The sequence below is a fragment of the Leptosomus discolor genome, chromosome 4 (genome assembly GCF_034619465.1).
Source record: "Leptosomus discolor isolate bLepDis1 chromosome 4, bLepDis1.hap2, whole genome shotgun sequence".
NCBI classification, from domain to species: Eukaryota; Metazoa; Chordata; class Aves; order Leptosomiformes; family Leptosomidae; genus Leptosomus; species Leptosomus discolor.
The window spans coordinates 18,584,841-18,610,078 of NC_141394.1; the positions used below are offsets into that span (position 1 = coordinate 18,584,841).

The following is a 25,238-nucleotide window of genomic DNA, read 5'->3' on the forward strand; positions in this document are numbered from 1 at the left end:
TGTATCACGTCACATTTATGTTATTGCCTTCATTATAAATTGCATCATCTCTGGAAATCCCATAAAGGTACTTGATTTGAAAATAAGGTGGAGGTGAGAGACTATGTATGCGGTTCAGCCTATTTGTAAGGATTTCCACATAAAGCAATACCAGAGTAAAAAATGAACTTTCTTCATTCAGTGGATGAGTACAATAGAAACAGACATAAGTGCATTGTTCAGTTTAATGCAGTGTCATTAGTAACTACTTAAAACTCTCCATTTTCTGTCTTCTGGGCAAGCATACCTTACTACAAAAGCAACCAAATGTTTAAGAGGTAGTTTTTTTCCATTATGCACTTATTTATTTCAAATAAAACATAACCAAAAAAACCCCAACATTTGCTTTTGAACAAGGATCAAGTCTCAAAACTTGGTACAATATCTGCAAAGTTCAATATTTTAGTTGTCCTCCACAGTACTGGGCTGCTTTGGAACCAGTGTATTCCAGGCTGTCTTCATAGTCAAAAAACTAATCTACCAACAGTACTGAACCCACCCCCTCCTCCTCCACCTGTCGGGCCACAACTTCCTGGGGGGTCGTTGTCATCAAATCCATTGGGTCGGAAAGAGCAGGAGGCTGAGGCAGCTTGAAGTGCTTGTGTTCTAGCACTAAGCTCTTGCTCCTGAAATGAAAGAATAGAGACAATTTAAGAAAAAACCCAAGCTTAAGCCTTTGAAGTAGCTTATTTCTAGTAAATTTTGAAACAGCTTTTAAAGCAACAGCACTAACTTCTGGACTCCTAAGTCTAAATGACTTGGTTGAACTTAAAAGTTGGACATCCACAGCCAATTTTGTTGAACATCAGTAAGCAGATGTGAATCACAATTAAATCCACTGAAGTTTATGCTAAAATTATGTTTTATAGCAACATGAGTTGTTACTAAAGAATTAGACTGCTGATCAAAAGCTAACAAAACATTAGTTTTCTGTATACATTTCACATCAATTTTCAGCCTAGCGATTTTAAGATGCCCTTCTTACTTGCCAAATAGAAAGGTAAGAGCATTAAATCAATGTCAATTATTTAAAAAAACCACTTTTTTATTCCACTACTCAACTATAGAGTAACAACATACTCAGATAAAAGGCAAAAAGATGGAGGAGCTATTTAGTTCCCATTCAGTGCAGCTTCTTAACTTTCAAGCATTATTGCTATGCTCTCTTTCAACATTAATGAGTCTCAGGAACTCTCAAGCAATCCATAAAATTGGAGTCAGCTGCTGGAAAAAGTACCTGCAGAAGTAGCAGGAACCAGAAAGCATAGCCTCCTGCCAGCTGTTTTTTCAGCTGAACACTCCTGTGGCTTCTTAGCAATCTAAGAAGGGGATGAGCAGAGACTTCCCTCACTGGAGATATCATACACTATTCTGTCTCTGGCCAACTAGTTTCATCATCTTTGCAGCAATTTCTTGTCTTTCTCAAATTGCTTTTCCCAAGAGCTTCAAAAATTGAGGGAGGGAAGGCAGGTGCTGGGCTCCAGAAGAGTGACAAGAAAAAAGACAGCCGACCTGTACAAGCTTTCTTCAGGAAACAAAGTGAAAGTGCTAAGGCTCATACTGATAGCCTCCTGTGTGTGATACTTCCTCACTACATACCTCCCTGAAGGCAACAGGAAGAAATTTTAACAGGGTTTTAGTAACTACATGGGTCACCTTGAATTGTTCCTTTTCTTCTCCACCTCCTGGTAAAAGCAAAGAGCAGAGCCAAAAACCTGGAAGACTGTATTATACTGCCATGAAAGCACTGAACTTAGTCTTGTCCATGTACTTTCACAGGTGCTAAAAATAGTACGTGTGGGCTTAAATAACTCTGCCCTCTTAGAAAAACACAGCCTAAGTCTGAAAGTATTTTACACCACTAAGGGCTGAAATGCACACACACTTCCAAAATTATATAGAAATGGAGGACATTGTCTACACAGATATGCTGGCCATATTCCTGAAAGTCACATCTCCAGCAGAAAAATATGGATTCTTACGGATCTCCTAACTGTAAGACATATCAAAAACTAAGTAAATTTACTAGGAATAACAAGGGAGTATGAAGAACCCATTTCCAGTCCCAGAAATCAACAGAAAATTTTTATTGAAATAGCAGGCTTTGTTTAAATAGCCCATTTAGTTGAAAGACTACACTATGAAACTGTTTAGCTTAGAACAGAATTTCTCCTCAAAACCACACAGACTCGCTACACTGTACCTGGGCTGGTGTTTCTCTTTTTTGGTATAGCATTTCAGAAAAATGTTTCTTTTAATGCAGCACAGTACCAAACGAAAAATGGAGTTTTCCGTACTCCCTCCTCCAGTTTCATCTCTCCAGAGAACTGTTTTCTGGCAACTTTATACCTCTTAAACCCCAGCAGTTGAGTTTTACCTAATGAACTGTACTACAAAAGAATACAAGCACCAGCAATAGGTTTGTGGATTATGCTACATTAAATAAAAATCTTAAAATTGGAGACAAAGAACATTGGAGGCTTACAGTTCAGATTTTTTTGCCAGATATAGCTAGAAACATGATTTATTTTAATTTGCCTTCCTGCAGTTACTGGATAGCACGAGGGTTTGGCACAGCTATGCAGCTAAATCACTTTGTGTACAAGTCTTCTATTACATACCTTTCACAGTACCATTAGCAACAGTATGATTGTTCTACTGTCGTCAGGCTTCCCTAGAGGGGCACTACTACAAACAGCAGCAACACACTACCTTGCACATGACTTCTGTGCAAGGGATGACTCTCAGCTCTGGAAACAGGCATCTGGCTCTGTACAGACTGTGCCTGAGCTGCAAGCACAGCTTTTGTCAACCCCTTACAAATATCATTCAGAAGCAGCCATAACGCACTGAGAACAGGATAAACCTCAGTCGTGACCTTCGCTTCATTGCTACCGTGTACAAAACAATTTCTATAGTGGATGGAAGGCATCCATCTATGTTTGTCCACACACAAGAGAAATACAGAGCAGTGATCAAATTATCACTTATTACAGTTTTCCGACAGTATTAGTATTAAAAGCCACACACTATGTGTCTTCCATGCTAAAAGGAAAATTATTTAGCAGTTTAAGATCTTTCACACTTTACTCCTGTTCAGTAGTTTGTGCTAAATGAGCGCGCTACTTTCTTCTCTCAAGGCATATATTGACTTGGTTAATACTATCCTATATTAAATTGTTCTAGCATAGCATATAGCACTGGCATTTTTGCAAGAAATATCCTTGTTTCTAAAAAAATATTTTGAATGTTTTCAGGCTGATTATATTTATCCCAAGAAATACTAAATCAGGTAATTAAACTTGACAGTCAATACAGTTCTCTGGACTGAGAATAATGCAGAACATCCTCCCTTGCTTTCCACTTGGTCCCAGAACGGGATTTTTCCTTTAACTGGACTGGGAGCTACCAATATTGCAGATTTTGTTATTTAGAGTGAAAACATTTTAGGTTACCATGTGGTAAACTGGTATGTGATAGTAAAACAAAATCAGTAAGTTAGAGATTTTTTTGAATGTTTCTTCCAAAAAGTAAAGGCTTTCTCAGGACAGAAAAGTATATTCTTAACTTAGCAGGAAAATGCTAGTTTAGAACTCTGAACAACAGTGAAATGTGACTTCTTGAAATTACAATAACCTAATTCAGTGAATCACACCATTAATTTAAGGAAAACAGTAACTGAGCATTTCTAATTAGCCTCATTTATATTGAGAAAAGGACATGATCTCAAGAACTCCACGATTAGTAGAGCAGTACAAAGAAAGCCTATAATAGTGAAGAATCCAAAACTTAAAGGTGGGTAAAAGATCATGAGTTTTAAAAAAAAAAAAAAAGGCCCAACATCAAAACAACTAAAACCCAAACAAAAACATATACACTTGGAAATTTTTTCCATTCTGAGGAGACTGAGTTACTTTTTTTTTTAGTTTTGATTGTAAAGGAAAGGTTTCCAAGAAACTATTAACTTGGCTTTCACTTGCAAGCTATAAGAGAAAATGACTGCACGCTTTAGATAACTTCAGCTACATGTTCTGTAGAGAAAGCTTTAGTCTGGAAGATTATCAAAAAGTCATTTTTGTGTACATGCACTAAGTGACTAACTTTTTATGAAATCACATTGAATTTTCACTGGTTCTAGGCATACAGCAGTATTCAAAAAGCTTGAAGTAACTACCTTCTTAGCATATTCCAGAAATTACATCAAAATGGTCTTGAAAATGTTAATTCTAATAAACATATTTAAGAATAACTTAATCATTTAACAAATTTTCTCAAAATCCTAAGTGTTGCTTGTTCTATATGGCTAAAGCATCTCTTCAGATTTGAAAAAAGTCTGTTACGCATAATCAGGTAATTACCTATCCTGTTGATAACACCGAAATATGCGACCGCAAGCATTGGATTCAAAAGGAAAATACACAAATAAGAATAGTTACTAGGATTTATATTCTATGTGGATGACACTGTCCCTACTTTAAATGTTTGGCTTTATATAAAAAAAGATTACAATATCACTGCAGTTGTACTATTTTTCTTCAGACTGTGTTCTTAAAACAGATTTGTTTTTTCTATTACTCAATTACCTAAATGCTACCATAATTATATGTCTAAAATAAAAACCAATCTGCCTCCGAGTTTGAAGTCACAGCAATCTGATTGAAAACATGACTTTATCTTAGAGGCAAGTCCACATGTGGCCTGGCAGGCAGATCCCCTCCTTGCCCATCCTGCCTTCCTAGGTGCCTCTGTACAACAGCTATGAGGCTGTGGATGTGGAAGGTCAGTCAATGGATGATGGAGATGACGATCCATCTACACCAGAGCTGTGGCCAAGGTCAGAAAGGCCTACCCCCATACCATGACCACCTCCACGAGGAGAAAAAAAAAAAAAAAAAAGACAGATTATAGTTGTAGGTGACTGAGGGGAACAGGGGGCCCAACATGCTGGACAGGCCCTCCTCTTAGGAAAGTCTGCTGCCTCCCCAGAGCCCAGGTTAAGGACACCACTAGGAAACTCCCTAGCCTGGAACAGACCTCAGACTATTACTCATCACTGCTCTTCTGTGTGGGTGGCAATGAAGCTGCCATGCATAGTCCAAGTGCAATCAGGAGATACTTCAGGGCCTTGGGGCACAGGCTATTTTTTCCTCTCTCCTAGCTGCGGGCAGCAACATTGGAAGAAGCAGATGGACCCAGGCTATTAATACATGGCTCCATAGCTGGTGTCACCACCACCATTTTGGGTTTTTTGATAACAGAGTGGCCTACGCAGCACCAGGCCTGCTGGCATCAGATGGGATTCACATTTCAAAGTGGGAAGAGGGTCTTTGCTCATGAGCTGGCAGGGCTCATTGACAGAGCTTTAAACTACACTTGAAGGGGGAGGGGGAATAATATCAGGCTTGCCCATGACAAGCTGTGCGATGACACACCAAGGGTAGAGGGACAGGGGTTGCAAGGGCTCTCAGCCTGCTGCTCTGAGGCACACCGGGTACACTATAGCACACTTGAAGTCTTACAGAGATGAGCCAGGGGCTCCTGAGGTAAAAGCAGCCAAGACAGAAACACCAGTGAAATACCTCAAAGAACTAATGGGTGTTCCTCTAAGAAGGTGACACAACCAACAGCCAAGCTGAAGCACCTCTGTGCCAATGCACAAAGCATGGGCAACAAACAGGAGTAGCTGGAAGCCACTGTGCTGCTAGAAAGCTATGACGACTTAGTCACCATTACTGAAACTTGGTGGGATGATCCCGCGACTGGAGTGTGGCTATCAATGGCTACATGCTGTTCAGAAGGGACAGGCGAGGAAGGAGGGGTTGCCCTCTACATCAAGAAATGTATAGAGTGTGAAGAGCTGTCTCTGAAGAACAGCCATGAGTAGGTCAGAAGCTTATGGGTAAGAATTAAAGACCAAGGCAACAAAGGGAACCTTGTGGTTGGGGTCTACTGCAGGCCACTCAATCAAGGGGAGTGTATTGACAAAGTCTTCTTACTCCAGCTACAGGAGGCTTCACACTCGCAGGCTCTCACCCTGCTGGGGGAGTTCAACCACCCTGACATCTGCTGTAAAAGTATCAGTGACCTGCAGGCAATCCAGAAGACTCCTGGAACGCATTGAGGATAACTTCTTAAACCAGGTAATACACAGCCCTACTAGAGGGGATGCAATGCTGGACCTGATCATCATCAACACAAGTGAGCTGACTGGTGCCATTAAGATTGAAGGCAGCCTGAGCTGCAGTGGTCATGCACTGGTACCCTGCGGGATACGGGTCAGGCAAAGAGCAAGGTCAGGACCCTGAATTTTAGGAAAGCAAGCTTTCAAGTCTTTGAGGTGTTAGTCAACAGTTTCCAAGGGGCTTCTGTCCCCAGGGACAAGGGAGCAGAACAGAGCTGGCAGATCTTTAAGAATGCTTTCCATAAAGCACAAAATATCTCAATCCCCAGGTGTAAGAAATCAGGAAAGGAAGGCAAGAGACCAGCATGGATGAGCAGACACTTCCTGGTCAAACTAAAGGGCAAAAAGGAAATGCACAGGCAGTGGAAACAGGGACAGATATCCTGCGAAGAGTATAGGGACATTGCCTGGTTGTGTAGAGATGGGGTCAGGCAGGCCAAGGAGTAGCTGCAGCTGAACTTGCCAAGGGATGCAAAGAATAATAAGGACTTCTACAAGTACATCAGCCAGAAAAAAAAAAGGTCAAAGGAAGCATATGGGGTGGGGGCACGCAGGAAGGGATGCATATGACTAGCAAACTAGTAACAACAGACAAAGAGAAGGCTGAGGTACCCAACAACTTTTTTGCCAGTCTTCACTGGCAACCTCTCTTTCCACACCTCGAGTAGATGGACCTGAAGAGACTGGGGGAGCAAAGTCCCTCCCACTGTAAGAGAAAATCAGGTTTGTGACCACCTGAGGAACCTGAACATACATAAGTTTATGGGACCTGATGAGATGCATCCCAGAGTCCTGAGGGAACTGGCTGATGTAGTTGTAAAGCCACCTTCCATGATATTTGAAGAGTCACAGCAGTGAGGTGAAGTCCTTAGTGACCAGACAAAGCAAAACATTGAACTTATTTTTAAACTCAAGAAGTGGGCCCACATGAAACTCATGAAGTTCAAAAAGGCTGAATGCAAAGTCCTGCACTAGGTCAGGGCAACCCTCAGTATCAATACAGGCTGGGGGATGAAGAGATTGAGAGCAGCCCTGCAAAGGACAACTTGGGGGTACTGGCAGAGGAAAAGCTGGATAAGCCAGCAATGTGTAGAAAGTCCAGAAAGCAAATCATATCCTGGGCTGCATCAAAAGAAAGACCAGTAGGTCAAGGGAGGTGATTCTGACCCTCTGCTCTGGTGGGACCCTACCTGGAGCACTGCATACAGCTCTGGAGTCCTCAGCATAAGACAGACAAGGACCTGTTGAAGCAGGTCTAGGAGGGCCACAAAAAACAGAGGACTGGAACACCTCTCCTATGAAGAAAGGCTGAGGCAGTTGGGGTTGTTCAGCCTGGAGAAGAGAAGGCTCCAGGGAGACCTTACTGTAGCCTTTCAATAACTAAAGGGAGCTCATAAGAAAGATGGGAACAGCTTTTTAGCAGGGCCTGTTGTGATAGGACAAGGGGTAACAGTTTTAAACTAAAAGAGGATAGACAGACTAAATACAAGGAAGACATTCTTTACAATGAGGGTGGTGAAATACTGGAACAAGTTGTCCAGACTGGGGGTAGATGCCTCATCCCTGGAAACATTCAAGGTCAGGTTGAACATGGCTCTGAGCAACACCATCTAGCTGAAGACATCCCTGCTCACTGCAGGGTGGTTGGACTAGATGACCTTTAAAGGTCCCTTCCAACCCAAACTATTCTATGATTCTATGATCTGCAATTGCTGCTGAAGACAACATGTTTTGTGCCACCCTGCACAAACAAGAGGAGATGTGGCATACAAAGATGGTCAGGACACAAATGCTTTAACCACACAGGCTGAAAATAAGTTACAATTTAAACTCTTAGTTCTTTTATGTTTTTAAAACACCTGTAGCTATTACAACAGATTTTCCACAGTGAGATTCAGCTGTTCTTTTCTAATTTCAATTTACCTCGTTTTTCTAATTTGAGTAGGCCTAGAACTCTTACAGGAACAACTTAACCCACCAAAGCACACAGTAAAACACACTTTACTGTTACACGGTCCAAACACAGCAGCAATGCTCAAAGCAAACCACACCACAATGTGGAGAACAGTGTGTTTTTTTGTAACAGCAACTGAAGAGGCAACTATAACTAGGTGAAGTTCTCTGAGCACAGGGACTGAGTGGCTGGTAGTGGTGGTCCCAAAGAGGGAGGCAGAACAGGCAGTAAAGAGAAAACAATCTCATCACTAGAATCTGGTCTTCATTTTAGTGGTTCTAGCATTTGGGTAAGCACAGTTGTATACATAAAACTTCACTCCAAATTAAAGTTTCTTAGTAAGAACATCACTAAAGTTTAAGTATACTTTAACCATTTTCATAATTTAAAGGCAATGAAAATTAGAACTGTTCAAAAAGCCTCTCCTGCATAGAATTACAAGTGGTTAAACAACCCCTGCAAGCATCTCCACTAAAAATTTAAACTGAAATGAGTTTAAGCCATTTTCCTTGACACTTCCCATCTAATGGTGACAACCTTACTATGAAACCTGTCTAGAAATATCAAAATGGAAAAGATATTGGTGATAAGGTTAATATACCAGAATATTTAAAAGCTAACTTCTTTCCTTTAGACTGTCTCTTGTGAGCTTTAAGGAGATCATTCCTCATATACAATTTCCATCTTACCTGCAAGTACAGTTTGTTATCTTTTGTAATTGCATCCATGAGGTCTTTTTGTAGAGGAGGGTCTCCATTTACCCAGAGTCCATTTGCCGAATTGGTGTTGAAGCCACAGGTGCTATTTTGTTTTTTGTAAAACAGAACATAAGCAGTGTCCTTTGGAAATCTACTTGTAATTTTCTGGACTGACTGAAATGAAGTAAATGTCACTCTGCTGTCATTGAACAGAAACCATTCTCTTGGCATCTCAGTGTCCAGCTCATTTTCTACAACAGTACAAGGACTGTCCTCTGTCAACAACTTATCCTGAGAAGAAACTAAAGAAAGAGCTGTAGACTGATGGTAGAGTTCCGAAGGCCCTGACCCAGTAACATTTCTAGCATATGAGTAATAATGTCCACTTTCAGAGGACACACCAGAATGCACCACCACAGAGCTTAACACATAGGGCACCAACTGTGGGCAGGTCACTTCATCAGCACCTGAGGGCTTCAGTTTTTTAGCAAGATTTTCTCCAATATCAGAAATCTCAACACCAACAGGCCAACCTCCTGAAACTACAGCTAGAGGGGATGTTGCTCTTTTGACTGGCAGTTCCAAAACAAGAGGCAGAGACACATTGTCCAAGATTTTGCGCCTTATATGACACTTTGGATCATATGAAAATCTCAAAAGAGTGAGAATGAGGTATTCAGGTTCCTCAATGATTTGCATAGTTTTCTCAGCATTCTGTAGAGAGGCACATTTTTCACAATAATACTTATTGTCTCCACTGAGGATCTCAGGTGCCAGAAAGTAATTCAGTAAGTCTGTAACTGATAGGGTGTTTTTACCTACTAGCCTCTGAGACATATCCCTATTATCTTGAGCTTTGTTGAGTTCAGAATTTGTCGTATTCTCAGAGTTTGGCTCAGTAGAAAAATCTTTTATGGATCCTTCATTCATTACTGTGTCACATCCATTTACTTCCAAATTACTGGGAGGTGTTTCTCCAGCAGGACTAGTTGCTGAAGTATTAGTTTGCACCATGTAGTCATCTTTCACTTCAGAACATTCCATACATTTTGGGCCAACCTTCTCCAAGGAAGCTGGAGGGCAGAAAGCCAGAGAGAGATCTGTGAAAGCTTCTTCCTTTTGAGACATACTTTTGCAGTTCAAACAGCATATAGTAGTCTTCAATTTTCCTCCAAACATCTTCTCTATCAGAGTTCTTTCTTCACTTCCCATACAACGTGCTTCAGCAAATACTTGTGCTTTATGGACAGCTTCTTGTGCCTGGGACTTCTCATTCATTATACTTTCAGGAAATGATGCTTTCAAGGTTCTCTCTTCTTCATGCAGCCTGAAGACAAAGAAAAATGAATCCAAATAGCTGTGCTATTTTCCAAACAAATACTGCTGCACCATTTCAGACTTTTTTCCAGTTACGCTAAAAATATAGATGGTTAAGTGGCTAGAAGTGTCTTATATTACAAAAGCTATTTGTTACTTTTTTATATAAGCAAGCTGAACCATACAGGTCAGTATGATCCAAAACTGAGTATGAGATGTACAAATGCATTTAATGTGGGTTTCATTATATATAACAGAACACGATGGATATGCCAAGAGAACTGGTAAATATTAAAACCCTAACGAAATTATTTATTACCATGGCATTATCTTAATAAATCAGTTCTCCAGTTGACTGGTTCTGTATATCAGATTTTGTAAGAGAACAAGTAGCTACTTATCTAGTGCCAGACTATTTCCAAAGAAAAGAAAAGGTCAGGATTTTGTAGCCAAGAAAGTTAAGAAACTACAGCAAGAAAAACCGAAAAAGAAACCCAAGAGAGGGGAAAAGAAAAAAAATAAAAAAAGAGAACACTGTTTACCATTGAGACACACTTCTCCAGAAGTAGACTGTGTCATAAAGCAATATTGCTTAAATCGCATCTCAGCAAGCCAAAATTAAAGAGGACTAATAATAAATCTAGGTATTTTTATCTGTACCACAGTTAAGTTGATTGTTTATTAAACTGGTTATAAATGCATATGTATCTCTTCATGACTTATCTGACCTGTATGAAGTACAGCTGTCTCCACCAACGTGAAACTCCAGATGCACAACTAAACTGCTTTCAGCAACCACGTTAATTTTACAATGAGACCATGACTCCAACATAACACACAAGTTTAGATTCATAAAAATTGAACATTACTACCACTCTAACCTGCTTTAAATGATGTGGATACAAGACAGTATCCAGACTTAACCACAGATTAAACCCATGAAGAAAAGTGTTTCATAGATCATACAGAGAACCAGAGACAGACAGAAATGAGGCCCAAAATTCCTGGTCCCCACTCATGCAATTAAACTGTTACATGACTGCTCCTGAGAGTTCAACATTATGTGATAAGGCTGTAGATTCATTCCCATTAATGGCACAGCAACTGTACCTGTCTAGCAGGAATCTGAGATATTCTGAGCAATCCTGCTGGGATCGAGGGGTGAACCATGGTGGTCTGGAAGCCTCAAAGAAAATTCTAGGAGCATATGCCTCCCTCTGTGTAAGAGAGGGACAGACAAAGTTACATAAGAACTACTTTAAAAGTTGATTACATTATTTTGGTATTGACCACTGAACTTTGGACTACGTTATTCTAGAGGAACTGCATGAAACATGGTACACAAACATTTAAACCACTTAATCATAGGAAGAAAGTGCCATTAATTTTGTAGTAATCACCTCTTGTACGAAGATAAAAGTAGTGTATCCTGCAGGCAAATATTAAATATGCAGTAAGCGTAAACCCAATGTTACACATAATAGGAGTTACTGTTCTGCTGGCAAGCTTAAAAATATTTATCTTTCTTCAGAACACCACCAGTATTTCCTAAGTATCAATTTATTTTTAAGGTGATTCTTCCTCATCCCCTTCACATGTTTATTGTTATTAATCAAAGAGAACAAAAGTGTCTTGCATCTTTCTAGCACTAGCAAAATATTCTGAACATTTAATGAAGTTCACTTTACAATTCGCACTACAATTAAATTTACTGTAAAAGTCACCACAAAGCCACAGTTTATCCTAGAAAGTTACATAAAGTCAGCTTGTATATCAAGTTGGGTCTTACTTGGATTTTTTTATTCTCAAAGAAAACCTGTTAGTGCCCATTTATAAGAAGAACACAATGCCAAGATGTTCCACTTATGAAAGACTTTAAGACCATCCACACCATCTGAACATTTGGAGGCAGACTCATTCCCCTACAAAACTGTCATATTTATATTGTTAATACACTCAAGAACTCTCATCGCATCGTGTTTGTTCCAAAATTTCAGTATATAGATCTAGGCTTAAAACCAGCAGATGACAAACTGACATACCTGGGTATGGGCCAAAAATGCAAAAAGATGCTGTAATTTTCTCATTAGTGAATTACACCCATTTAGATTCAGAGATAAAACATGTCTTCTGAAACTGAAGAAAAACAGACATTAGTTCCCCTGCTAGACTTCTAACAAAAATGCAGTTATCATTCCAGCACAGATAATCACTTCAATTTGAAAGAATGCAAAACATTTAACACTTCCCTTCAAAACCTGGGTTCTGCTCTAGCACAGATGCGCAACTACTGTACAGTAGGAACTAACATAGCAAAACCCCTATTTCTTTAAACATTTAAATTCAGAAGAATGGGCTACAGACTTTTTTCAATAGCTTCCAGATTATATCAAAAGCACCACCATAAACTTTAACAATACTGAAGGAAGCAACAACAGTGAGGAAAAAGGAAATTGTCTTTTGACACTGGACAAGAGGATCAGGATTTTTAAAGGAGCTGAACTTGAACAAAGTGATCAATAACTGAGTGCAATGAAATCCACTCAGCTTTAGCAAGCTGAGACACCCCAGGACATGTTAATAATCTGTGAGAAACAAGAATGCAACAACTGCAATAGTTCCTTCGCAATAAAAAGGTGTTAAAAAGGACTTACTCTGTAGCCATAAAAAGTGCCTGAATAACACTGTTCATGTAGCAAGTATTTCCTAGATTAATCAGACCTGTCTTCCCAGTTTCAGATTTTCCAGAAAGTCTAGATAAACAAGATGGCAAAGAACTGGATTGAGAAGTCCAGGCACTCTGACTGAGAATCAACTTAATCTTCTCTTCAGTAGGTTTGGGCATATCCTACAAGAGAAACATTTAAAACAACCGGGTTTTGATTTGTTTTTTACAATAGGTCCTGCCATTCAGTAGCCTTCTATCTTCACTTGCTCCTGTATTTTCCTTCAGGGTCTTGCTATCCCTGGGAGCCTAGAAGATCCAACCCCCTCAAGCCCTCTTCATCAAAACTTTCTTTACTGAACTCTCAAAATGCAGGCTGGTAGTCACATTTGACCTGCATATTCACAGAATCCTTTCTGCCACCAAAAACTATCTCTCAAATTTCAAGCTTTAATAGACCCCTAAAGCATCCTCTGTTCTGCTAGAAACACATTCCTGCTCTGTCAAATCAAAATGTAAGAATGAAAGACTAAAGTCCAGAATACTTGGAATTGAATTGATAAGGGCTTTTTAAGCATCAAAACATTCAGCTGCAATACTACAGCTATAAAATCAGGCAGTAATATGCAAATGGGTTTTCATGGGGTTTTTTGGGTTTGTATTTTTTTCCCCAACTTTATTTTATTTGTTTTGGGGTGTTTTTATTTTTTTTAAGTGCATAATGCACTTAAATATTTATCTAAAATAGACAAATTTTGCTTTGAAACAGCATAGACCAGCATCCTTTACCCACAGAGGCATGCAATACTGACTGCAGTATTAAGATGTAGAGCTTAATAATGGTGTTTTGGAGCTACTCAGTTTAACACGATGCCAAGTACTCCTCAGAACCTACTTCTCTTCAATACTATCAGTGCTCTCAGATTGAGTTTGAAGAGTTACAGTTTCTAGACTAGGTTGAAATGAAATGCCTAGAATATACCTCACAAAATAAATTAATAGTTACATGAGGCTTAAGAAACTAGATTGTACTTTTCATAGAGGATCTCATTTCAGGCTTTTCTTAAAGCCTGCTAAAAATCACATCATGGACACTCAGGACAATTTTTCTAGTATTTTCTAAACACAGTTATAATTGACATCAGATTATGTGGTTAGCTCTTTTCTCCTAGCAGAAGATCTACATTCTTCAGAACTATGGGATTAAAGCTTTCATATTTGGGAAAACAAAACAAACATTCCACCCTCTTAATATTTCTAATATACCTTAACAGCTTCCAGAATAGGTTCATAGAGCTCTGGAAATCCTGAATAATGATACATCATACAGTGTATCAACTCAGTCAACTGCATCAAAAAGGCTGTACTGGAAGGTAAGCCATCTCTTTTGAAGGAGTGAACCAAACTGACCACATGTGGAACAACCTAAAGGAAAAACAAAGAAAGGTGTTAATTGCATTTTTCCTTTTTTTTTTCCCCTTACACTTTTACTGTTTTACACATCAAAAGGTCCCCTGTCATTTGGTTTCTTAAATAAGTGGCTGAGAAACAATGACTTGAAAACCATGTACTTTTTACTCATGACAATTTTCAAGCACCACAATTAATTACTGAATGCTCTCTTTAGAAAATGCATGTTAAGATTTTAAATGGTCAAGTGTTCAAACTACTCATCTTAAGGATATTAACAGCTAACATTTTGCTTTTGTGACAGGACTCACAGTGCAGTATCCTGTTCTAATTTCAAACTGTATCAATGTAAAACAAACCTCACAATTTTCCTTAGACAGAACTTAATGCTTGTTATCAATGAATACATTCATGTTATCACAGTTTACAAGACTGAAACTGGCTCACAGCTCCACCTAGTGAGGGAGCTACGCTCAATAAAACAAGACAAATTTTTTGAGCTAAAAAAAGCTTACCACAGATATGGTAATCTACTTGACGATTAGTTCAGATTGATTACTATTTTAAATTCGGTATAGATCAGAAATGCTTACTCCACCATCTTTCCCTTCAGTGCAGCTCTGTCTGTATTTAAATGCATGAGACCTTTTTTATATTAGTCTTAAAACATTAAGTAGAAAGTTGTTTATATGCAGTCCCAAAGAGCAGGGACTTCTCACTGCAAACCAAAATATTTTAGATACCTCTGTCAGTTTCCAAGTGATCAAAATTTATTAACTCTGAAAGAAGTGGATGGAATCATTTCTCACCACAAATTAGCTTACAAATTGTTTTGGTAGTAAAGACATGAAATACAAAACAGAAATAAGAGTATCAAAATTTTAGGAAAGTGCCAGTTACAAGTATTAGCATACATCAAAACACCGAAGTAAAAGGGGCCAGGTGCAAAATACTAATTTGCCATTTCTTCAACGATCAGTTGTTCTCTAAGTATAAGGAATATTTCTACATCTCAGGAGAAACAAATCCTACTCTTTTGGTAAGCAAGATATCCACTGTTTAAAAACAAAACCACCAAGACTGAGTGTTCAGTCTACTACAGAGTCAAAACTAAAAGTGGGTTCATAACAAGAGAAAGTAACTATTGAGCTCTAAGAACGAGATCTGTATAAAGCAGATCCGAGATACGATAATTTTGTACAGACAAAGCACAATGGAAGAATATAAAAAGTATAGGCTCTCAGCTCTCTCAAATTGAGAGCCAAATTCTTTCTTACAGCATGCTGCATAGTACTGAAAGCTACACTTTGAACACATACATATCACTTCTGGCTTGAGGCTGAATTAAAATTTTATACTTCAGTAGGTTTTAGAATTCCATAGCATACATCATGACAAATTCTACATCGTAAGTGCAAGACTTTTTCTTCTGTAAAAAAACCTAAGTCATTTATGCTAACTGTGTTCAAAGACAGGGAAAGGGAACCTAAACTCAGATGCACTGCAAAATAAATTAATTTATATTGATCAAATGTGCATTTAACCATTTTACATTCAGACCATTTATTATAAAAAGTTAACAAGTCATTTAAGTTCAAGAAAATATTTTAGGATACTAAATGACAGCAGTAGCTCATAAAAAGATAGTGAAGAAAGTTGTTTAAAGTGGAGGGAAAATGGTCACAATGAAGTCCTGAAGACAGATGTTTACACACTACTGTGTGGAGCCTATGGTAGAAACTTTCCTTGTTAAAACAAACATCTATTTGTAGAATAAGTCTTCTCACATTTTACATTTTTCTCATGAATGTTTTGTCTGTCTCAGGAAGAAAGAAGAAAAGCAAGACAGTAAACATATGAAATATTTACGTTTTGAGCATATTCAAGACTACTTGGCTCTTTCATTTGTAACTCCGATTTCTATCCTAGGCCAAGATTAGGGCAGCGGAGGGAGGAGAAACTTCAGACTTCTATCATTAAAAAACAGTGTAAACAGGCATAAAGCAATTACTCTGACACTAATCAAAGGGTCTGTGATCCCTTCAGACCTGAAAGCCTTGCAGATAGCTTAGAGAAACAGTGTGCCAGGCTGTTACTGTGGTTAAGTCTGAAAGACCCACATTTCACATAAACTTTAAACTAAACACAGAGTATGAGAACCGGGAAGGCACTATACAGGTTGTTGTACTAATATGAACAGTCATCCTCATACCCTAGTATGGACCACTTTAAATGGTGAACTGCATTTTGAAGAGTGGCCAATTAAAAATAGTATCCTTCAGTTTGCCCATACGTACACTGAAACACAGATAGTGCAGCTTTCTGACAGTAAAGTACTACTTGGTCTAGGGCACCTATCCAGGGTAACTAGGCTATATACAGCCGATAACTTGCTATCTGTTTTCCCCAAATAGTTGTGCTCGAAAGCCTACTTGCAGCCCAACTTTATCAATAGACTTCACACCACAGAAAATGGATTTCCAGAAGTATACAGTCAAAGATAGAACACGGTGCCCAGATACTACTGCTAGAAATAGAAGAACAATGCTCATTTCCAGTTACAGATTAAGCGATTGAACCTGGAAGCTAAAAAGCCTAGTGGTCTGTGAACCACAGAAATCTGATTCTGGAACCTTAAAACAAAGAGGAAATCCAAGTGCATCAATTCTGTTCCTCTTTACACCCACTTTACAAGTCACACAAATGACTTTCAAAGAATTGAAAACCATTTATTTAGTAACTTACCAAATGGAAGGCTTCTGGAGAATGCTGAAAACTAAGTAACATGTGGGAAAGGACAGCAAGGGCACCAGGCCTCACTAGAGGAAACCAAAGTCGATTAAAGACCTAAAAAAACCCACATTTATTTCAGTAAATCTAGAAAGTGACACTTCAGTAAGAAATGTAAACAATCTCCAAATCCACAACCATTTGAAACAGACAATCATTATATGCAACTGAAAGCTATAGACACATTTACATCATTCTTTACAGAGTAGTAAGATAATACCTGTTGCAATACTAAAGATGCTCTGCATTTGCAAAGCTGTTACAAATTCTCTTCTCTCTCCTCCAGTTTTGAATGTTCTTTCCTAACTTACCAATTCAATCTTAAGCAGAGTGACATCTATGAGGATGGTAAATTTCTGGACTGCAGCCAGTCCTTTCAGCAGTGCAATCACCCACGTTTCCACATGCTGAGCCAGAGGCCAGGACAACCAGTCGATCATCCTGAAAGATTAATGAAAAATAAAAAGTAAAACAAAACAAAAACTCAATATGCCAATAACTTTAATCTCAAGAAAATATTCTATATATTAGCCAGATATTTACACACTTAGAAACAAGTAATGCAAAAACATTAGGCAAGTAGTAAAATAATTATTATATCTCATTTGCCTCTAATAATGATGTATCTAATACATTAAAAGTAAATACAACATACCCCCAAACACATAAGCATATATAATTAAATATTATGTATGCTATTGTTACTTGCTATTTAAGAATACAAACCCTGGTTTTATAGACATTAAACTAACATTTTTATTTTTTGTCAAAAAACTTACTACTGAGGGTGAAAAAGTGCCTGTACCTGGGAACCTCCCCTCCTACACCTTCCACCCCAAACCAGACCAAACCCGACTACTAAGTTTAAATTTGAAAAGGAAGCCTCTTCAAGTTAGAACAACATTCCTGGAAACCAACTCAAATACTCTGTTAAAACAGTAAAATCTAGTAATTTTAACTACATCGCAGCAGGTGTTACAAGGATCTTATAGTAGCTATTGGCAGCCTGGGGTCTACATGTGCCCCAAAAGGAAGAAGTTCACCACAGCTAGGAAAAAGGAAAAGTGAAGGGACTTTATCTGTGCCTAGAAAATATAGTGAAATATCAGCAACAGAAAATAGGGGGTTTCCATCCTTCTAAACTAACCATTTACACTGATAATTAAGGCAGGTAGATTAGTTAAAGCAATTCTAAGAAACGAGCAGTATCGTAAGGCAGTACCAACTAAAACATGACATTTAGGCTTTGTTCTTCTGAGATTTTACTTGGCAATATTTTGGATTTTCTTTAATTGTCCATATCCCCACCTTTACACTAGATGAAGCACCATTAATTAAGCAGAAGGAAAAAATTTTTCACCATGAGGTAGGTCAGACATTGAAAGAAATTATACAGTAAGGCTGAAGCACCTCTATCTTTGCAGAAGGCTCTTAACTCGATGGACAAGGCCCTGAGCAACAATATCTGACTTTGAAGCCAGCCTTGCTTCAGGCAGGATTGGATGACTTCCAAAGGCTCCACTCAATCTACGTAACACTAAGATTCTACCCTATAATTCAATGAGAACAGGAAGTTAGAGGTATATTTCCTTACTGTTCTGACAAAGCTCCTCATAAAGATCAATTATTTTAAGAGGCTAAAATCTAGCACAGAACCAAACAGGTTACAAGCAAGCAGTCTAACAAACAGTCACTATCACTACAAATAGGCATAGTTAGTGATTATCAATCTGAAACAAAGCTATCAGCCACTATTCTTCCTGGAGACTAAAAGAGCTCCAAACAGACTTAAATCAGCATTTCAGTCCTCAGATTCCAAACTAAAAAGAAACCACAGTCTTTAGCAACACCAGACATGCATTCTGGGCATGTTGTACTACCAGCAGCCACCTAAAATTTACATATTTAATATGTAAATATATAATAAGAATATACAAATTTATAATTCAGATCTGAAAAGTGCATAGTACACATACTCTAAAATTTATATATCTTGGAGTTACATACTATCTGCACATATAACATTCAAAGGTTTCTCTAAAGTAAGGAATCATTAGGACTGCCTTTTTAACCATCAAGTACAGATCTTACTGTGTTTCTTCCATGTCACTACAAAAAAAACTTGGGAAAAACATGGCAACATCATAATCATTGCTCTCGATTTACACAAAGCTCTCATTTCCTGAAGATGTTAAATTCAAACATTTAATTCTCAGCACCCTTTCCATACACTTTGTAAAACAGGGAATCAAAGAAGTAGGTTACATCTGCTTTTGCCTGCCTAAAAATAGGTCCCAAACCCCATAGCCCTATCATCTTCAAGCCCCCCACCACCCCCAGTTTGTAGGCTTAGTATTTTTCAGCAGTGGCACAAACACCTGCACAGTTAATTTAAGCCTAATGACAATGTATTTGGTTTTCTTAATTAACTTTTTAGACAAGTATTCTGCAGAACCCTACATTAGAACCATTGCTCTAAAATATCCGATTACCATCTTTATATTATGTGCACTTTCAACCACAGCAACTCACAAACTCCAGATGAAAAACAGTTCTTCTGGGCAGGGGCTGGGGCTCCCCATGTTCCATCCCATTACTCTGGTTATGTGACAGGCCATCACATGTCCTCTCTAGTCAGTATAATTAACTACTAAACTATTCAACATAGTTACTAACAGGACAACAGGTATCATTTCAGTATGATTAACCTTGTAAAGAGAAGCCTCATTCTCTGTATAATTGATACAGATAGAATTCCCATCCTTAAAATCTACTTCTGCTCTTAAAGCAAAGTCAATGCTCTTAAGAGCAGAAACAAAAGCCAGAAGAGGGAACAGAGGTAAACTTCCAGGCATGCTTGAGACTGTCCTAAAAAGCATCAAATCTGAGATCTGGTAGGCGATTGTTACATATTTTGGTTACTAAATCCTCTCTGCATCGCATTTACTTGGCTCCTGCTCTGTTGCAATCAATGACTGCATGTTTAATACGAAGGCAGATACTAATATGGGACATGATGGTCACGAATAAAAACAGAGGATGTGTTTTGCATTTGACCACATTAAGAGAACATTAAAGGCCTCAAACAAGCAGGTCTGCTATCCATATATGCCAGTATTTCTGATATGTCTGGATAGAAAAAAATTATCTGTGCAACCTCAGACAGTACCGTCTTTCACAAAAATATCTTCTTAGCCACATCAGACGAAGAATGTGGCAGCTCAAGTAGAAATCACAGATTAGAAAACACCCAAAACAACAACAGAAGATCCTCAGACTACCAAATATTCCCCCAAAAAACCTACACGTTTTACAATATTGTAAATTTTTACTGACAGGGCAAAGAGCCTTGTCATGTCTGAAGCTTTTCTTAGCAAAATTTTCAGTTTCTCTTAAAGATACTTGGGTTAAAGTGCAAACAGGCACTATACTTGTCAGGATACTGAGTATAGGTAGTCAGCTCCCTCTGAGCCCTATGAAGAAGATTATTAAAGTATTCATATATCCCAGAAGCGATTCAAAATTTTCTACTTTTCCTCACTGATGCTTCAGGTAATGTTTCAGGAGACAGCTGAGCCAATTAAGAACAGCTCAATGACGCCAAAAAAGCAAGCACCCTTTCTTACATGAACCTGTGCCTAATATAACCCCCCACTGAACAGATTCAATTTATTAGTTTTCTAATTACAGACTAGTTACCAATCTGTGTTCAATTTTAGACAGATTGCAGCGTCATGAAAGTTACCCTTAGGAAGTGAGCAACAAGGTCTCTAATCTGCAGTCACCAAAGCTCTGCTGACTCTCATCAGGAGACCTTGTTGTGCCTGGAGGTCTGCATCTCCTGGGAATGATGCAAACCTGATGACAACATTGCAATTTGGTGCTCCCAACATTCCAACTGTATCATCCTCTTTACAATTACTCCTCTAAGCCAGAAGAGGAGTAATTACTGCAAAGGGCTGCCAGACGTAGAAAGAGAAACTGGAAGCAGCATTGACATGAGAGTATCTACAAACAAAAACAACAAGGGGTACCTAAAAAGTTACTTCCATGGAACAGAACTAGAGGCTCTTAAAAGCAAGTATTACTGCAAAGAATGAAGAAGGCAAGTAAGATTGCACTGCCATTTCAAATACTAGAGGAAAAAACGTGCCACAGTTAGTTATTAAGAAAGAGCACTTATTTGGTAATAACAGCTCCTATTATACCCGGAGCTCAGCACTGCCTTACTCCCCTAAGTAGAGGCATACAGAAGCCATTCTAAAGCTACAATTATATGATCATGTTGTCTTGATGCAGGTAACAACATAAATTTTAAAATTACACTAACATGAAAGTTAATCACCAGGACATTACTGGCAAATTAGCATACACAAATCCTTCTGAATTTCCCACCTTTCAATTTTAGACAGGGCACACAGCTTTGTTAATGTCTGTTCAGTCAAGCAGATCCTTTGAAATTCCTCAAATTACAATATTAATGCTGCTGCTTCTCATTACGTTTTCAAATCAAATACAGATTTTCAATTTAATGTAAATAGAAGGAATATTTTCAATGTGAAAATACCTCAGTTTTTCACCAAGATATGCAAGTGCTACACTACCCTCAAATGGATGTAGTTAAAAATATAGAAGATATTGAATTTTTCTAGTGAGAAGACTCGTTACAAGTTTTTTTTAAACAAATTTCTAACAGCCTCCTGTTTAACTGCTTTACTTAGCTTTCTACCCTTCAGTGCTCAACAACAGCTTCTTCTTCAGGCTTTAAAAAAACTCAAAGAACTTCAAGAAGGTCTTCATCTTTCTCCCACTGTCATCTTCCTGTATCACTATTACTCACATATCTGAAGATACTAACCAAGACTGCAAGCTGAATCACAGTTTGTTAACAGTGCTACTAATCTCAATGCTTACTCATGTTTAGATTAGTGACAGGAAGCATAATATGTAACTGTTTTTACATCATTCCTATTCTCGTATTATTCAAAGAACATACAAAAAACCTCTGGAGACTTGAGTGAAGATGAAAATAGAGGCTATGCCCTCTTATCCTACTAAAAAGTCATTAAGATACCTAAGCAGAACACACCCTCAAAACTAAGCAGTAAAACTAATTTCTAACCAACTCTTCAGAGGAGACAATGATTGGTAAGAGAATCATGTGAGAGCCACTCTACTTGTTGGAAAAGCAGAAACGTTGATCTAAAAAACAAGGCCTTGTTTCTCAGCTGGACTGTAAACCCCACAGTTTCCTATTTATGCTATCTCCCATTAGGTGGGAGACCTAACATAATATGTCATCTAAAAGGAACACAGCTGACTTCCTCTTAAGTTTCTGTTTAATCTTCTCTTTCATCCACTCTAGCAAAGCTTGAGAAAACCCACATTAGCAATGAAGGCAGCTGAAACCATGCCAGTAACATCCATAGCATCATAAATACATATTACCTTAACATGCTAGACAGCATAACTACCATTTTAAAAGTTTGGGAATTTGAATGAAACATAAGTGACAAGTAACTTCAAAAAAGGCAAGAATAAGAGACTCTTCCCCCCCTTTACAACAAAATACAGTACCTGCACAAGGCTTGAGTCATACTTGCATCTTTCACATTTGGATCTGTAGTAAGGCTCCTGATGAGTACTGTAATCATCTGTAACGGTATGTGCTGCACAAGACTTGCCAGTGCAACAGAAGGTTCGAATGAAGTATCTGTAATAGTCAAACATGCCATAACATCAGAAACTAAAAAGAAAACACCACAGGAAAAAAACTCCAATGCTTTATCTTCTATCCTACAATTTCACTACAGTTGTAAAGTTTTGAGACAATGAGTCTATCCTACATCTGACATTGTCATCACAAACCAAAATTCAATGAATTAAGAGCAATGAATAGCACCAAATTACAACCTCATTTTGTTAATCTAATATCCATGCAAGAAAGTGACAAACTGCCAACTCCCTCCTCCACGCTCAATGACAATGAGAAGTGAGGTTTTTTTCCAAAAAGTACCATACAATTGATTATCACACTTCACGTTAAGCCTAGTGATCCAATGCACCTGATATTTCGCATGTCCTGTCTCAACAACTGTCTGCTAGCCATACCAGTTACAGCAAAATACATGTTATAATGTTAAGTTTCCCAGGTGCCACAACAGCAAAGGCACCTTCCAATGTGAGCCAATACAGTACTTCATAGATTTCTGAGGTCAGAACGGACATAGTTACAATCGCATCTACATTACTCAGGCAGTGAATCCTTCCTACGACACCCAAGTGTTATATATTCCTTACATATGCCTCAGTTCTGTAGGCTAAACAGTTCCAAGACCCAAGGTATCCCCCTGGAGGGAGCAAGGAGGAAGAGTAGCTTTTGATACTGAGAGTTTCAGGTTTTCCTAGCGGGACACCCCAAACCCTGTCCTGACATATCATTTAAAGCATTGCAACAGGAGTTTTTTCAAAAAAACATGCTGTTCTGCAGCTAAATACATCACCATCTCCCCTCTAGCTTTTTTTGTGGAGCTAAAAAAGAAAAAAAAAGGCTTTGCTTTCTCGACAGCCAAAGAATTACATTTTGGTATCTGGACGAGGAAGCAAAGGCTCCAAGGTAGTCTGCCAAGCCACCGATGCTAGCGGCAGAGCTTTTCCCTTCCGCTGGCAAACCTACCACTCCCCTCAAGCGCCTACGTTACCCTGTACCCCTCCCGCCTGCCCTCCCGCCCCCCGGCCGCGCTCCCCGGCGGGCGGCGCTCACCCGCGGCGGAGATGACGGCGAAAAGCTCTTGCAAGGAGGGCAGCAGCGTGTCGGGCTCGGCCTTCCAGACGCTCCGCAGCAGCCCGCTGACCTGCGTCACCTGCGAGACGTAGAGACGCAGCTCGGCCTCCCGGCTGCCCTGGCTCTGGAAGTGGGCGATGCTCCGCACCAGCTGCTGGCAGAAGGCGAGCGAGAGCTTCCTGCCGCGGGGCAGGCACTGCGGGAAGTCGCCCAGCAGCTGGCAGAGGCGGGCGCAGAGCGGCGGCGCCGGCCGCTCGCGCACCAGCCGCAGCGCCTCCACCTGCAGCAGCTCGAAGAGCTCCAGCACCGAGGGGCAGCTCATGATGAGGCGCAGCCCCGCCTGGATGTAGTCGAGGATGGCGGGGTCGCGGTTGCTCAGCTCGCCGTAGCCGTGCTGCAGGAGGCCGAGGACGAGCCCGCGGTTGAAGAAGGCCTCAAACTCGGCGCGGTGGTAGCGGCCGTAGGCCTCCAGCACCTGCCGCCCCACCTGCCGCTGGAAGGGGTCGGGGCCCTGCAGCACCAGCCGGGTGCTGAGGGCGAACATGGCGCGGCACTGCGCCTGGCTCAGCGGCGTCTCCGCCGATTCCACCACCCGCCGCACGATCACCCGCTTCAGCGGCAGCGGGTGGGACGAGCTCACCAGCCCCTCCAGGATCTTGTCCATGGCGGGCTCTCCGGGCGCATCGGCCGAGCGGCGGCGGCGGCGGGCTAGGCGAGGCCTCGGCGGAGGCCACCGCCGCCGCCTCCCCGCGGCCCTCTCCCCGCCCCGCCGCGCTATACCGCCCCGCCGGCGGCGACCGCCGCTCCCGCGCCCCTCGTCCGGGCGGCGGCGGCGGCCGCGCTCCCCCGCCCCCGGCTAAGGCAGCGCCACGGCCCCAACGGCGGCCGCCGAGCGCTTCCCCCACCGACCCGGAAGCGGAGCAGCGCAAACAGGAAGCCGGGCCACCGGCCCGGGCAGCCACCGCACATGCGCCAGCCGGCGGCAGCGCGCCTGCCTCTTTGCTGCGGCGCCAGCCAATGGGGAGCGAGGGCGCGGCGGGGCGGGGGGCGGTGTTGCAGTTGTCGTGAGGGGCTCGGGGGAACGGCTGGGTTTGAAGGCGGCGTGTGCCCTTCGGCTTTCACTTGCTTCCCCCCGCGCACGTAGGGACCCGCCGGCCCCTGCCTGCTCGGCCTGCGGTCCCGGGGGTACCCCGGTGTGGTGAGGCGATGGCCCGGCCTGCGCCGCCTCCGGCCTGCGCGCGCGGCCCGCCGCCTCCTCCTGGGGCTTGTGGTCGCGCCGTTGCGGGTCGGTCGCTGTTGCCTGTAGGTGTGCTTGTAACCAGCAGCGCTTCCCTGGGGAAGGCTTTGCTGTTCAACAGCGGTTTAACGGAGTAGCGATTGTCAACGTGTGCGCGCCTCTG

At 40.6% G+C, this 25,238-nt stretch overlaps 1 protein-coding gene across 3 annotated transcripts; it reads right to left on the minus strand.

Moving 5' to 3' along the window:
* Positions 1-318: 318 nt before the first annotated feature.
* On the minus strand, positions 319-24,502 carry USP38 (ubiquitin specific peptidase 38). Of its 3 annotated transcripts, XM_086464181.1 has the most exons (10): positions 23,818-24,502; positions 22,632-22,767; positions 17,366-17,495; positions 17,010-17,111; positions 14,121-14,279; positions 12,844-13,037; positions 12,232-12,325; positions 11,300-11,406; positions 8,864-10,199; positions 319-665 (listed from the first exon to the last, which is right to left on the minus strand). In XM_086464181.1, the coding sequence occupies exons 1-10, from the start codon at positions 24,500-24,502 to the stop codon at positions 504-506; spliced, it is 3,105 nt and encodes a 1,034-aa protein (XP_086320307.1). In that variant the 3' UTR covers positions 319-503. The 3 variants fall into 3 exon arrangements, with proteins under 3 accessions (XP_086320307.1, XP_086320308.1, XP_086320309.1); XM_086464182.1 differs by lacking the exon at positions 17,010-17,111; XM_086464183.1 differs by lacking the exons at positions 17,010-17,111; positions 17,366-17,495; positions 22,632-22,767; positions 23,818-24,502 and having other exon boundaries at positions 12,844-12,942; positions 14,121-14,197.
* Positions 24,503-25,238: the final 736 nt, after the last annotated feature.